Source organism: Bidens hawaiensis, unplaced genomic scaffold (assembly GCF_021521415.1).
Source record: "Bidens hawaiensis isolate Kalapana, Puna unplaced genomic scaffold, B.hawaiensis_p1.1 tig00002123_1, whole genome shotgun sequence".
NCBI classification, from domain to species: domain Eukaryota; kingdom Viridiplantae; phylum Streptophyta; class Magnoliopsida; order Asterales; family Asteraceae; genus Bidens; species Bidens hawaiensis.
In genome coordinates, this window is record NW_027491112.1 from 3,201,038 (window position 1) to 3,217,636 (window position 16,599).

Sequence of the window (16,599 nt, forward strand, 5' to 3'; positions counted from 1 at the left end):
CTTGTTTTTGTAGATTTATCATACTTCATAAATTTATTGTTAACACTTATCTTCTTGTGCAGGCGTGGATGTTGACGCATTCCAGGGTGGAGTTCCGAGTAATACCTCTCCGCCGATGACGGTAGGCTTGGTCAGCCTTCCTGAGGTGTCGACCCAGGCCCCTGCGCCTGCTCCCGCTGGTTCAGTTGCTCAGTCTGAGCCGACTGTTCCAGCCGAGACGACGTCACCGCCGGTGGTAAGTGCGATTTTTACAGCATCTTTCACCGAGCCGGCGGTTACGATTGCTGAGGATTCTGCGGCAGCGACTGCGGCGGCTGCCACCATGCCCCCGCCACCGGCACCGACGGCCGGCCCATCAGGTACGCATGGGAGTACTCGCCAATCTTTGCCACCTTCCCATCTGCCTGATCTTTTGGATGGATTTCCTTTGGGTTCAGGTGATGGGTTCGGCGGCTATCGGCTTGTTATAGACCCTACAGGTGCGTAGGGTTCCTTTGGCCCTTTTTCACTTGTATATATATATATTTTTTATTTTATTATTTTTTTTTTATATATCATCTTTTCCTAACTGCTTTTTTGTTTTTTGCAGTGTCGGATTCCAATGAAGTGTATGTTCCGCGATGGAACATACGCCGAGGAACAACCCTTCGTACCCCTGTGGAGTGCGTGGAATGGGCTCGCCACGCTGCTCCCCATGGTGCGTTGGGGGAAGCCATGGCTAGCTACCAGGAGGGTAGGCTAACCAATGAGCTTCGGGTTCTCCAGGCCCAGATGCAGCCGCGCGTCGAGCTGCTTTGTCGTGAAAACGACAAGTTGAAAGCAGCTCGCGCCAAGGAAGTATCTCAAGCGCGGGCTCTTCGGGAGGAGAACCAAAAGTTGGCCGCAGCTGCTGCGGAGAAGGAGAAGGCCTTCAAGGCCCTCGAGGTTGAGGTTCAAGCGCGACTCGAGGCCCGCTCCAAGGCTGCCCAAGCTGTTAACGAACAGCTTCGGCTGGCTAAGGAGACTGCGAGGAACGCAACCGAGAGGGCCACCAAGGCTGAAGCCGTTGCTGAGCCTTTACGCGTGGAGAACGAGGAGCTCAAGGCCAAATTAGAGGCTCTCCAACGTGCTCATGATGCCTTGGCAATGGAAGATGCCAAGAAACTCCAGGAGATCTTGGACCAGAGGGGCGTGCTTGATCACACCGAGCGGAAGCTTAAGGGCGTTGAAGAGGCTGCTGCAAAGGAAGTTCTACTTGCCAACCTTAACAAAAGCGAAGCTGAACGCGCCCACACCCAAGCTCAAGCCGCCCTCCAAGAAGCTCTGGTTGCCAAGGAATGGCTTCTTCGAGAAGCGTTGCCTCAGGTATTTTAGCTTTGTCTTCACGCTTTCCTTTGTACATAGAAAAGGTGACACTTGTATATTTTCTTTGTAGGTTGTGCATCGGGTCTTTTCAGAGACATCTTACGACGATGCTATGAGCGCAGCCCTCAACGCTTCTCACGAGGATGGGGAACGGGCTGGCTTCCTGCTTGGTCTAGGGTTCGTTGAGAAAGGCTTCCCGCCTTCCAACTTCCCTTTGTACAATGTTGATACTGAAGCCATATATGACCAAGCAGTAAATCAATATGCTGCCTTCCCGCATCCAGTGTTGGAGAAGGTGAACCAAGTAGCTGCTGCTGATGATGGGTTAGCTATCCTTAAAGCTTTCCTCGAACCGCCCCGTTCTTCTGATGGAGCGGGTCTAAGTGGAAGCGGCCCTGAAGCTTGATCCTGAAGATCCCTTCCCACTGCTAGGATAGTCATACAGATGTATTTATTTTCTTTTCGTAGGCGGGTAGTTACCCGGCCATTCTTGTAATAATCCGTTTGTGAAATATTAATCTTTTTGCGTATAAGATTGTTATTTCCTTCTTTGGGTTTCTTGCTTTATAAACTTATGACTTGCATACTTAGTTTAAATTAGCAATTTTCCAAGTGTAGAATAAGTTAACCTGTTGAACGTGGTTGACAATGGGTTAAAGTTTTGCTTCCTCTTTCATGATTGTGCGGGTAGAACCGTCACTTGCACTTAGTAGGATGGCTAAACTTTAACCTTCATCTGACCTGCGTGTAGGTTTTCCTCATCTTTTGAGGATAAGTGAACCTTTGAACGTGGTTGATAATAGGTGTGAGGTTTTGCTTCCTCTCTCGTGATTGTGCGGATAGAACCGTCACTTGCACTTAGTAGGATGGCAAAACTTTACCCATATCTGACCTGCGTGTAGGTTTTCCTCATCCTTTGAGGATAAGTTAACCTTTGAACGTGGTTGATAATAGGTGTGAAGTTTTGCTTCCTCTTTCGTGATTGTGCGGGTAGAACCGTCACTTGCACTTAGTAGGATGGCAAAACTTTACCCTTATCTGACCTGCGCGTAGGTTTTCCTCATCCTTTAGAATTTTGTTTTGAACCGTTCGACGCGCGGTTGTCAATAGGTTATTGTTCAGTTTCCTTTCATGATTCATGCGGATAGACCGGCACTTTCATTTAATGGGATAATTGAACTCTTCCCCTTCAACTGTCCTGCTTGAAGGTTTGTCACGTTATTGGGTTTGTGCGGGTAGGACCGCCTTCCCACGCAACGACTTCACGTAATGTGAATGCCGTCACTAGTGTTGCATAGTCTACCGTTCGACGCGCGGTTGTTGATAGGTTATTGTTCAGTTTCCTCATTATGATTCGTGCGGATAGACCGGCACTTTCATTTTTGGGTGCTGAACTTTTCCCCTTCAACTGACCTGCGTGAAGGTTGTCACGTTATTGGGTTTGTGCGGGTAAGACCGCCTTCCCACGCAACGACTTCACGTAATGTGAATGCCGTTACCAGTGTTAGAAAAGTATAAATGTAAAATCATCAGCTTCGATGTTCTAAAGAGAATCATTTCCATTAGAAGTGGCTCTTGGCCTTTTCTTTACAAATTGGAATTGATTTACATGCAAACTGTGTAAATGAGCTCCCTTCCATGTTGTTGGGATGGGAGCGCCATCGAGCCGACACGCACCTGGTTCGGGATCTCGTTCTTTACGCAGCATGTAGTCTCGATATTGAAGCTGGAATTTTGATTCGTGTTTTCCCCAGCTGGGGTTCTACACGCACCCGCCTGCTCAGCCTTCATTGCGCCACGAGGTGCGCGAGCGTCCCATCTCTGACAAATGCTTCGACCATGTCTTTTACATCTATGCATTCTTCAGTGTTGTGGCCCTTTGTCTTGTGAAAGTCACAGTATTTGCTCCGATCAGCATCGTGACGATGTCGGATTATTGGAGGCTTTGGCCACGGGAGCTCTTCAGTGGCGAATATCTCAGTGACGCTTTTGGTGAGTGGCGTCCATCTGGAGTTTCGGTGCGGCTGTACATTATCCCTTCCGCCCAATCGATGTTGCAAGCCGGATGAGGTGTCAAAGTTTACCCTTGACTGCCAAATGCCTAGCTTTCGCTTTTTATTTAGTCGGGCGGTGAGGACGTTGTCTTCTCTCGTCTTCTGAGTGTAGAGGTTTGTGCTTTGTGGGAGATCTCTACCCAGTTGCTTCTCCGTTTCCGCATAGCGTTTTGCTGCTGTCATGATGGCATCCCATGTGGATGGCATGCCATCTTTACCCGTTAGGGTGCGGATGAGCTCTGGGTCATGCGCGCCCTGGATGAAGGCAGCGCGAACAAGATCTTCGCTGATATTGCCCAAACTTAGCTTCTTTGAGTTGAAGCGAGTGATGAAGTTTGGCAGAGATTCATCTTCTTCTCGTATGCATTTGAGGATTGTCCATTGCTCCTCGGTATACTTCCGTTGCTGGCTGAAGTGTTGGCTAAACTTCTGCTGGAAGTCTGCCCAGTCGTAGATGTGGTTGACCGGTAGACGATCAAACCAAGCTCTAGCAGCCCCAACAAGCGTCATTTGGAACATGTAGCACCACGTGGGTTCCGTCCAATTGCTGACGGTTGCCCCCGCTATGAATCTGTTCAAATGATCGTCTGGATCAGATATACCGTCATATGTGCCTATGTTAGGCATTTGTTTGGCACTTTTTGGGGCGATTGCTTCCGCAATGTCCCTTGCAAACTTGGACGTTCCTGCATTTGCAACGTTTGGTCTGAACGTTTTGGAGAAGTCTCGTGGACTTCCACCTGTGCTTTTTGGTTTGAAGGCTTGTCCAAAATGCCTTTTCGGTTGGGATTCCATTTCCTTACGCTTCCCTTTTGCCCTATGGCGAGGGTTCGCGTCGGAGTCGGATTCCTCCGAGTCATCCTCCCAGTATTCGAATTCGTCGGCCTGTTGTACGGAACGCAAGCGTTCGTTCAACTCAGCCTGGAATTCCTTTTGTCGTGCCTCCGCCCATGCCTTGACTTCATCGAGAGTTTGGCGGGGGAGTCTTCGTTTCTCAACCTGGGTATCAGTGGATCCCAGTAGGCGATCATTTACTGCACTTGCCCCAGGATGAGTAACCGGGGTAGTGTTCGTAAAATTTACTTCACTTGTCCCGGCTTGGGTAACCGGGGTAGTGTTCGTAAAAACTGTGTTACCGGTCACCCCAGTAGCTGGGGTTGTGGTTACCGGAATTTCTCTAACCATCTTTGTAGAAGTTTGAAAAAACTGGAGAAAAATAAAGTTCTAGCTTTATGCACGGATGGCGCCAATGAAGAAACACTAACCGGACCCCGGACAGATTACTGGTAACCTGGGGGTTGGATAGCTGTTTCCCACGAGGGGTTAGACCCTTGGAAGATGGTTCTTCTGATAACCTGCAAAACAGACACCGTGAGCTCGTCACTGAGAAGGGGGGGTTCCTCCTTGTGACCACCATCCGGCGTGAGAATCAGACTAGATTGCTCTTTAAATATAAAAGTATATTAAGAGATTGCTAGAGCAGATATCAGGTATAATATGATGATAATAGATAAGATGAGTTGGTCATACCATTTGTGGTATTTATAGCCGAATGTAGGTTTCCAAGGAGGTATGGCCGGCTACAACAGTGTTCCTGTTCCACCAACAGTAGCCTACGCACGTGCCCTGCTGGTAGTTGGTGGGTAGGCAGCGGCTGATAGTGACCAGGCCTGCTGTATACTATTCCTTTTCTACCAACTGCCAGCTACGCACGTGGTATGACAAGAGTTGGTGAGTAGGCAGCGGCTAATAGTGACATACAGTGTAGGAGCATGCTGCTCGCCATACTGTTGTCCATAAGCTGTCGTATCTTTAGTCAGATCTTTTTCCCATACCTCGTCAGGTACAGTACAGAAGATCTTCCCATATCGTACGGACTGGCTTATTTGGGCGGGAGTATTCCCCCTCCCGCCCTTGTGCGGGATTGTTCCCGGCTTCGCTCATTCCTTCAGGTGACACTGAATGGTTTGAGAGCTAAGTGCCTTGTGCGTGTAGCCTTGCTGCGCGGGTGGCCTTCCCTAATGGCTTGTATCCGAGGCTGCGGGGACAGGCGGAGTCCTTCACCATTGGGAGGCATTTCCTGCGGGACCAGCTTGCGTACTGCGCGTAAGGACGTCACGTCTCTGAGCATGGTTGGTCCTGCGGATCCAGTTGGTTTCTGCGCAGACGTTCCTGTTTAAGGTGAGTCTTGCGGGTCCAACTGGGCTCTGCTGGGACCTACCTCTTCAAAAACATATCATAGGGATCAAACACACATGAAATCTGCTACAAAACTTAGTGTTTGTGATGGTTATTGTGGTAGTGAAAATCCATTTGCGATCGCGGTTACAAATTTTGCCATTGAAGTTGTGACTTGTGAGGTAACTAGTTTTTTTATTGTTGTGATTTTAGTTGCAAGTAGATCGCTTAATTTGCGATTTTGTTAGCAAAACTTAGTCATTGTAATCAAGTATATGTGACACAGTTAGAATTAAGAATAAACAAGGTGAAAGAATGTGATGATATTTGACACCATTAATTGATGGAATGGGTGAAAATAGATGCATATTACTATATTAGTGAGTGTTGTTGATGTTGATTCATTGTAAGGAAATATGGACTAATTAAGGGCTGCTTCACAAATTACAATCATGTCTTTTAAGTTATAACATATTCAACTCGTCTATTAACGACTTAAGAATCCATGGTACGTAAACCAAGACGAACGCTTCTGACTTCTTTTTTGCAAAGCTAGGATGGTTGAGCCGAAATGTTTCCAAGCTTTACCATAATTTGAATGTACCATCATACCATATTCCGTTTGATGATCGTGATGCTAAGTCAAGCTTCACTTCTTCACTCTCTTGATGCTTTAGTTGTTATAACAAAAACTAACTACCATTGGTGGGTTATTTGGGTTACACCAAGACACATTTGGCCATAACAAGTTATTAACTTATGCAATGAGAGCTTCAGTTTATTCAATGTTTATGCTTAATTTCATCATATTTATTCAACTGCTACTAGCCATATATTCCAAACTTATTTCATCTCTTGTGTTACTTCTAATCCCATCTCGTGTGCTCACACAAACGCATACATAGCTTATTATGTCGATCATCTTATACATTCACTCGATAGAGAATCATAATGGAGAACTCTATAACTTAGTTATACTAGCATATATTATCTTGTAACACTCATATGGATGATGATACCTAAATAAATTTCTTCTCCTTCAAGCTCTCAATGGTATCTTTGATGCCATCTTCAAGAGATATATAGTCAATCCCAAAGCTTCTTACTTTTTCATTAGAAATTTGATACTTGACAATTGGACCATCATCTGCACACCTACAGCCATCCCAAATGTCCAAATTTATTAACCTCATTACTATATGATATATATCATTTATGTTAAAATGCTCATGTTTATTTGTGGCTAATTTAGACTTTAAAATGACCAAAATGTCCATTTGATATGTCAAAGTCTAGAAAAGGTCCATTTGACCAGCTTCTTCCCATAATGTCCACCTCAACCCCGTCGATCTGCATACTTTTTAATTATTAGTCAGTAGTATTTTTAACCAATAGGATTCTGCCACTTGTCCAGAAAATTTCGTCAGAATCCAAAAAAATCTCGCCAGACTCCTAAATAATCCTGTTGGCTCTGACAATTAAGTTTTTTAAAATTAAGCTTTATGGCGCGTGGCAGAATCTTGTTCATTGAAAATATTGTTGGCTAGTGATTAAAAGTTCATGGGTCGACGAGATTGAGGGTGAACAGTATGGGAAGAAACTTGTCAAAGGGACATTTTATTTTCTTTGACCGGTTAAATGGACACTGTGGTCATTTTCATGTTTTCTTTTACTTCACATTCAACGTTATGTCCTTATGACCTGTCAATTTTAACGAGTCCAGTATCGTCAGATTACAAACCGTTTGTGTGCTTTTAATTAGATAATGAGATTAAAAGAACTTACTTATCAGGAAGCTTGAATGAAGGATATAGCTTGTGTATTATTTGTACTAGTTCAGAAAAATGGACAACACTTTCAGCCATGCAATATCTTCCACTTGCATAAGGGTTCTCAAAAGCCAAAATATGTGCATTAGCTACATCCTTGACATGAACACACCCGACAGTGATATTGCTGTATGTTGATGCTGCTTTGTAGTGAATATATTAGTTAACAAATTTAAGAATTTTTATTTTTATTGTGTTGTTTTACTATTATGTATTATACAAGATAAAGAATGCACAAAAGGTTTTTGTGTGTGAGCGCAAAACGTTTTGATATGTGACTCAACGTGTCATGTTTAGTGTGAATGTGTACATACGCGCATACCATTGATCAAGCTGAAAATGGCCCGTGAACTTGTGTTGAGGGTTGGCTGCAAGAGCGGACCGATGACCATGGCAGGGTTAATGGTGACCATGTCTATTGCTTTCTCCTTAACAAATTTCCATGCAGCGTCTTCGGCCAAAGTCTTTGAAAGAGGGTACCATAACTAAAATACCAAGAAACAAACCATATCATGTGTATCCTATCTATATGTGCTCATGACCTCAATCTTTTTTGGGTTCATAAGCCGGATTCTAAAATCCGGACCCTTTTTTAAATTCTATTTTTCGTTCAGGATCTTAACACGCCGTTCTTGGAGTACAATTTCCAAAAAGCACACATGTTCGAGTGAGTTTTAGTGAAAAGAAAACCATTCCAAGTATACAAATTCTTTGCTCTCCATGTCGAAAACTAAAATTTTAACGAAGTTAAACTCTAAATCACCTATTCACATCCAATTTGTGGAAAATGAAAAAAAGAAAAAAAAAACACAAAAATATATAGCAATTCCATACCGGCCCGGCCCACAAGGAGGGCAGTGTGGCCGATGCACCCCGTCCTGACACCCCATAGGCCCGAAACTTTTTTTTTAATTTATATACATTTTTATAAAAAAAATATATGTATTTTTTTATGTTTAAACTCCATTACCAAACTCATTTAAGCCTATTTTTATACGAAATTTTATTTGCACAACTCAAATCATAACCAAGTAAGCCAATATAAAAATTTGATAGTTTAAAGTTTAAACTCAACAAAAATCCCTTTTACTTATGGTCCAAAAAATTTTCGCCTTCGGTCCAGAAAAATTTAACAGTTCTCGAAGACACCCTGAATTTCCATAGAAAATTCGAGAAATTATAGCTAAGAGAGTTGTGATTGAAGTGTACGAATCAAATGGAATTAAAGCAGTCAAGTCCTAAAAAAAAATTGGACCCTTAAATATTGGGCTCAAGCTTTGGTTATTATTTTTTATGGTTGACCACCAGCCAAAGGGTTTTGGGTTCAAGTCTCAAAAGTTAAAACAAAACATCAAGGATTAATTTGGTCATAAATATTTGATAAGTGAAAAGGTGTATTAACACACCTTTGTTTCCTTACAAAACTCATGATCAGAAAACCAGCTTTCATCAACCACAACTTCTGGAGTCAAAGGTGAACCATTGTACAATACTGCAGCCACTGATGAAGTCAAGACTACCCTTTTGATGGATTTAACCTTAGAACATGAACTCAAAACATTCAGTGTTCCTTTCACTGCTGGATCAATCAGATCTTCCTAGATTAAAACAAAACAAAAAAAAAAAAAACATAAATTTCTTGTCATAAAACCTGAAAAAAAAAGAAAGCAAATTAAAGTGAAAGAACCTGTGGGTTATCGGTATGAATAAAGAAGGGAGACGCGCAATGAAAAACACCATCGCAACCTTTAACAGCATCATCGAACGAACCATCTTTTAATAAGTCTGCTTCAAACAAATGAAGCCTTTCTTTTGCTCCATCGAGTGCAAGCAAATGCTCGGTTTTCTTCGGATCACCTAAATGATTGATTTGCGTAAGGGAAAATGACCAAAATGTCTATGTAAATCATCAAAGTAAAAAAAAATGTCTATTTGACCATATCATTCCCAAGATGTCCACCCCTAAATCTCAACGAAACGATGGCTTTTAATGATTACTCGATAGGATTTTTAACCAATCAGATTCTGCCACTTGTCCAAAAACTCTCGTTGGAAATAAAAAGTAATCAGTCCGACGGTTTTATGACGTGTTGCAGAGTTTTGTTGGTTGAAAATCTCGTCAACTACTAATTAATATTAATATAAGGAACTGAAAGAAAGAAAGAAAGAAAGAAAGAAAGAAAGAAAGAAAGAAAGAAAGGAGTAGTTACTGAGGTCACGAACGGTGGCTTTGACAGTGTAACCACGATGGAGCAAGAGTTTAACCAGCCATGAAGCTATGTAACCGGAAGCACCGGTCACACACACCACCATCTTCTTCTTCTCTTCTTCTTCCTGTTTACTCATTATTGTGTGTTTAGATTTTATGCAGGTTCTGTGCATGTTTTAGTGGAGGGTATTTGTTGCATTACAACTAGTATTTGAGGTGGAAAGTTGGTGCGGGTAAGGTAATGGCAAACAAAGAGATTATCATCCTTACTAATAAATTATATCAAAATGGTCATTAACTTTCTTGCTTTAGAAAATAAAATGTGATTTTTAAATAAGAGACCGATGGTACAATAACACGTGGTTCACCTACCATCCTCTCTATGTGGTTCATCAAGTTCCATTGAAGATGAACTTGAAATAATTAGGTGTAATTTCGAGTTTTAACTATATAGTGTTGATTAGTTGCTCATGTAACTAATAGAAAACATGAATAAAATAATAATAATAATAATAATAATAATAATAATAATAATAATAATAATAATAAACATATGACCGTGTTACAGTAGGAAGAGTAGTAACCGCAACATAGTATGATGTAGTCGACATGTTTGTCGTCATGTTCGAGTTCCCCTTTAGGATGTATAGTTAAGGATGGTGTTAGGGTTCTTGAGAGAAACCCGATTTAGGAGAGAAGATACATAAAATTGTATATGAAATTAGGTTATGATGTTAATTTATTCTCTCTAGATATACACCCAAGTGGAAACCCTTTATTAGCGAATAAGGGTATATATATATATGGTAAGGTTAATGTAAAAAACAATATTTTTGTGAGAAGAATAAGAATAGATCTAGGGCCTTGGATCTATGATCTAGTGGTTGAGATTGATAGTTTCTAAATAATTGTATTGTTTCATATTTACATTGTATAGTGTCATATTTAGATGGTTTGTTTTATTTTAAAGCTCTTCTCACACTTCTCAGTACAAAACACTTGTTTTTTATTTGAACTCTTTTATATATATATATAAAGGATCCAATACAATAATCCCTAATCGTACATTACGTACGCGACTCGCATCCCCGTCGATTTCAAATAACATGCGGTGGGAATATTGTAATATTCATCAAATCGTTGCTCCCATCGATTTCGTCCACCTTCAACATGTCCGTTCAGCAATCCGTCACCATCCAACGATTCTGTCCACCGTCCACCATCCAATGATTCCGTCCACCGTACACCATCTTCCTCCGTCACGACCTGTTGATAAAATTGACCAATTGAAATTGTTGAACTAATTGACCAATTAAACTTTGAAATTGGTTCAAATAAGCATCAATTTGAAGTTTTAATTGATCAATTTTGAGTTTTGGTTATGGGTTTTAACTGAACGTTTAAAGTTTTAAGCATCATTTGCAGAAACCCAGTTGCAGACATTCCATATTTTGTTCATATGATCGAATCGATGATTAAATTAACGGTCGATTGACGATTGTTTGATGATTATGAGATTATATGAAGTGATTTCAGTGTTCAATTTAATGTTTATAGGTGTTTAATTTTTTTTGTTAGTTTTAGAAGTTCTGAACACCTAGAACTTTTTAGAACTTCTAAACTTTATCAGAAGTTCTAAACTTTTTTTAACACCCAGAGCTTCTTAGAACTTCTAAACTTTATCAGAACTTCTAAACTTTTTTTAACAACCTGAACTTCTTAGAACGTTTAAAGATGTTCATTGTTTTTTGAACACCCAGAACTTTATTGAGTGTATTAGAACGGTTAAAGTTGCTCTTTTTTGGTCAGAACGTTTAAAGCTCTTCAGTTTTGTTTCAGAACGTTTAAACATAATATTTTGAACCCTAATCAGAGCTCGATTGAGTGTGTTATTTCTGCAATTCCATAATTGATTGATGATTCTAAAGCCTCTTGTGTTTATTTTGGTCAGAACGTTTAAACTTTGAGCAGAACGTTTAAACATGAACCCTAATCATAGCTCAATTAAGTGTGTTAATTTGCATTTTCATAATCGACTGATGATTCTAAAGCCACTTACACATCAATTCGATTGATTAAATCATCAATTTTTGATCAATTTGAAGATTTTTAATGTTCAGGGACGTTCTATTTCAATTTTGGTTTTTGACTTTAGAGATTTCATACTTTAGGCTATGATTAGAGTTTAGAAATTAGATCAGATTGAGCGACAAGTTCCGAATTTGGATTAGAGTTGATTTTTAATCGACGAAATTTGATTGCGAACTACTGTTGGGTTATTTACGAAACTTCCACCACGCGTTTTTTAATCAAATGCTCTGGAATGTCGCGTACCTAATGTATGATAAGTCATTATTATACGTTAACTCACCCCTATATATATAACTAGTTTGAGGTCCGCGTATTACACGGGTAATTGATGAAAAAAATTTAAACTTTAATCATTAAGTGAAATACAATCAACAATATGATCATATATATTGTTAATACAATTACAATTCACATTAAAATTACATAAATTATATAACTAAGATTACACAAATATGTTAAAAAAATAAGTAAAACCTTCCTTGTACACTACATTTGTAATTGTATTGGTCGGTATACATTGTTTATCAAAAATCAAAATTTTAGTGCATGTCTGCGTGTAACTCTTGATAATGTAACATAAAGGTTTGTTTATAACTCTTCCGTGTGACAAGTAAGGTTATTCAACTACATACCAACCCTAGATAAATGATAATGTATTCATGAAACTAACAAAAAAAATATTCATACATACAAAATATCATACATTTTAATCAATTAATATGATGCCATTTGAGATCATCTGCTTATTTTTATCCAAAAATCATGATTATCCCAGAACCAGATTACCTGAACTTTGATTAGATAATTATACTTTATAATTTAAAATTGATTGATCATGATAAATTTGTTGTCATTAATATTATGCGTCTGACAACTTTTTAATTGATTTTATATTTTACAATTAACAATTGTATAATCAAGCAACTTATATAACCGAAAATAAAAATATACCAAATGGTTTGTTTCATTTCATATGAATGTAATTGCTAGAAAAATGACAAAGACAAACTAACCTTAAAGCATGTTCAAATAACAGTGATTATTCTGAATTAACAGAATATTAGAAGATTTAAAGTTACATAAAGTGAATGTAGTGATTCTTATTTACAATAGTTAAAAGTATTATATTAGGAATGTTTAAGTTTTGAATACTAATCCCGTGTTATGACTTAATATTATGGGAAGTTGTTGGAATATTTAACTAATCGATAGATACATATTTTAACTTATAGAAAAAAAAAATTGAAGCAAATATTTCGGATTTTATGGAAGCGTGGTAAATAGCTAACTTATAACCGGGTTAAAGATTTACTATAATCCATAGGTAATGAGATTGAAACAATTTTTTTGGTTTAACGTCTTGAATGCTTTTAGTTAAGTAATTTATCTTATAAGGCATATGAAATTAAATATATTTGAAAATAATATAAATTAAGCCATAAAATATATATTTCTGAAGTATTTTGGTCTGAGTTATGGAAGAAAATATTAAAAACTAAATATTAATCTTCTTATTGCTAAAACTCTTTATACTAAAAAAAATCATATAAATAAATAACAAATAGTTTATGTAGTAAATCATTATATATATAGATTATAATTATAATTTTCAAGATATATATAATAGGTATTCTCCATGCTTGCAATATTTATATAAAATGTCTAGAGAAAATTAAGAAAAATACACATTTTCCTGCGTTTAAATGTATATGAGAAATTTTTAAATCCAAATTTGAAACTAATTTTATATAAAAAAATTATGCATTGCTGCTTGAATCTTAATTAGTTTAAAAACAATTTATAGTTTCTATACAAATCCAAATTATTCGACAATGCTGCACATTTATTTTTTTAAATTTGTAATTACTTGTGACTTTAAAATTTTATTCTAACGTGCCTACAACTTCAATTTTGTTATTTCCTTATTTTCTTAGTTCACATTCAATGTTAATAAATGGATCGGTTAAGATTCACATTTAATAAAAATTGAATTCATTTATTGAAATTGTTTAAAAGATAATAACCATATATTAAAATGAGTTGGAAAAAAAGTGAGGATTGATAACAGATTGACAAGTAACAATAATGAGTAGTCTTTTATTAGAATAAAAAGATAAGATATATTAATAATTTTGATCTATTATAATATAAATGATAACGATGACCATATTAATAAATATATAATATATTTATTCTTACATATGGACAACACATAAAGAAAGACATGGTTTTACGGGATGCTAGGAACCATAGATTGTACATAGTGGACATGGAGGAAATGCCCAAATGAATGGAGGATGGATTACAGGAAGAATAATCACAAGATGATTTTGAGGAACGAACAACCCAGGTAATCGCAGGGACGAAAATCGTAATTTTGAAACTATTAATGGAGTATAACCACATATTTGAACAAATCACATGGACGAAAATCACAATTTACTCTTATTTTTTTATTAAGCTAATTAAATATAACAATCCAAAATCATAATAACTTCTTGTCCATGTTAGAAATATTCGCTCTTAATTAGTGTGTGTATTATGTGTGTTTTGAGTATGGGTGTGCATGGGTCGGTTTGGAGCGGTTTTGAGCCAAACCCATAACAATAACCGATATGTCGGTTAATGGATAACCATAACCATAACCGATCCGTTATGGCGGTTTCGGTTAATCGGTTTTGAAGGTTAAAGCGAGTCGGTTATGGGTCGGTTAACCGTAACCAAAACAATATTATTGAGCCTAAAAGTTTAATACCAAATATTAGAAAAAATGACTTGACATAATTCAACAAAATATATAATCCCTAATATTAATATCAAATGTTGAAAAAATGGCATTAAATAATCTAACAATGAAATTTAAGTTAATTTGATAACAAAAGTTGAACCGAATACATCAAAATGGTATAATCCAACAGTATGTTTGTTGAAAATAAATCTCAAACATATTTTTGGTTAAATAAATGGGTCGGTTTGGTTATGTCGGGTTTGGAAGTATCTATAACCAAAACCGACCCGTATTTGGCGGTTTTCAAAACTTCATTAAAACCAACCCACTGGTTATGACAGTTATCGGTTAAAATCGGTTCAGTTATGACGGTTATAGTTCAGTTAATGATTATGACGGTTAAATTGTCTACCCCTAATTTTCTGTGAGGCATGATTGAGAAGGAATATAATATATAGGAATGCATACAATATCCCCAAAAATCTTAAAAATTGTTATGAATATATTAATATTGTCATTATCAATACTTAATATAGATTATACTTCTCCTTCAAGTTTTCTTCTGCTGTATATATCTCTTTATATCTCATTATTCTATAAACTTGATTCATGAAATACCTATCTCCCTAAATCTTCTTCTCAACATGCCAATTGCCTTTTTGGTGGGGATTGCTGCACATAGGAAGGTATGTCGATATTATATTGTCAATGCTCTTTATTATCTCAAACATAAACTATATTGTAACTTATACAATTTTGGGTTGTGTTAGAGATAAGTCTTATTCTTTTAAATCTTCAATATAATGCATATAATTTTGGATTTAATCAAGATCTATATTTGTTATTCCAATATATACACTTATACTATAAATAATAATCGAGTATGTTGAGAGAAAATATGTTTGTGTTCTGATCGTGTTATGTGATGATCGACAAGACAAGAATAAATTAGAGAACTTTATGGAAAAAATAAATAAAATAAAAACTTTTATTGAGCTATTATTCAATAGTATGTAATTTAATATAGTTCAAGTTTCTCCATCATGTTTTAAAATCTTTTTATGTACGCAATCTTTCAATTTACAAAAATAAACTATTCATCAGATATATAGGTATAAAGCTGTATTTAAATATCGTTTTGTTAGTATTATTATTATTAATAATATTCTTTAAGTAATTGGTAAACACAAAACCTGTTGAATCTCATGGAGAAAAGCAAATCTTGGACGGGGGAAAGAACATGTAGAAAATGTTCAAAATTTTGTATGTTTTTAGTTAAGGGAAATTGCAGTAATGTCCATTCTCTCCTATCGGAGTCATGGTCGTTGACTGTCGGTGCCGACAGGACAGATTGAACACCGCAGCGTCGCCTCCTCTCTTTTAATCATAAGTGCCCGTTTTATTATGTATATTTGTTGGAAAAATCTTTTGGTTAATATGTATTAGTTATGTATCAATTGACAATGTCAGATCAAAAAAGTTAAGTAGAAGTAGAAAAAGAACGAGAGGCCCGAAAAAAAAAAAGAAACCCGCTTGGAACAACTTGAACAAGAGCAACGAGAGGCCCGAAAAACATAGAAACTCGCTTGGAACAACTTGAACAAGAGCAGGTACGGCAACGGGCCAAACGTGAACGAGAGTGTGCTCCACAAGTTAAATGCGAAAAAAAGATGAAAGAAATGATGAAAAACTTTGTGGATGGTTTATTTTAGAAATTTTCTGTTTTTTTTTTTTTGTAAATTTCTGGTTTATTTAAACTATTTTTAAGTTTTTTAGCATTTATACATGCACGTTTGTCACAAATTTATTAGGGCAAATATTAAAATAAAAAAAAAACCTCTCACTTTTCTCACCAATTTAATTGCAGGAAAATTCTCAAAATAAACGTTTATGAATACGTTTTTTAGGTTTTAGGTGTTATTTTCAATAAAATTTCCAAAATAGGTATTATAAACTAGTCGTGACGAATAATTTATGATTACACACGAGTAGATTGTATAACCAATTAAAACTTGACACGTGTCCATAAACTAACCGTAACGACCAGTTTAACCAATCATTTACTCGTAAAGATTAAATAAGTTTCAAGCCGTCGTAATCAACGCCCACGAGTAAATAAGAAATCATTTAGTCGCGACGGGTAGATTTTAAAACTTTACGAGAAAC

At 37.3% G+C, this 16,599-nt stretch overlaps 1 protein-coding gene across 1 annotated transcript; it reads right to left on the bottom strand.

The window, feature by feature from the left end:
- Positions 1–6,390: 6,390 nt before the first annotated feature.
- Positions 6,391–9,891, bottom strand: LOC143605838 (phenylacetaldehyde reductase-like). Its single transcript, XM_077081816.1, has 6 exons — positions 9,616–9,891; positions 9,093–9,262; positions 8,812–9,003; positions 7,728–7,890; positions 7,362–7,548; positions 6,391–6,731 (listed from the first exon to the last, which is right to left on the bottom strand). The coding sequence occupies exons 1-6, from the start codon at positions 9,785–9,787 to the stop codon at positions 6,596–6,598; spliced, it is 1,020 nt and encodes a 339-aa protein (XP_076937931.1). The 5' UTR covers positions 9,788–9,891; the 3' UTR covers positions 6,391–6,595.
- Positions 9,892–16,599: the final 6,708 nt, after the last annotated feature.

What these genes read in the sequence shown, in the direction of transcription:
- LOC143605838 (XM_077081816.1), bottom strand. Translation starts at nt 9,787, where the DNA reads ATGCACAGAACCTGCATAAAATCTAAACACACAATAATGAGTAAACAG. An exon ending in TTCATACCGATAACCCACAG is followed by an intron (nt 9,004 to 9,092) that starts GTTCTTTCACTT and finishes GTTTTAATCTAG; the next exon opens with GAAGATCTGATTGATCCAGC. An exon ending in AGTTTTGTAAGGAAACAAAG is followed by an intron (nt 7,891 to 8,811) that starts GTGTGTTAATAC and finishes TTGGTATTTTAG; the next exon opens with TTATGGTACCCTCTTTCAAA.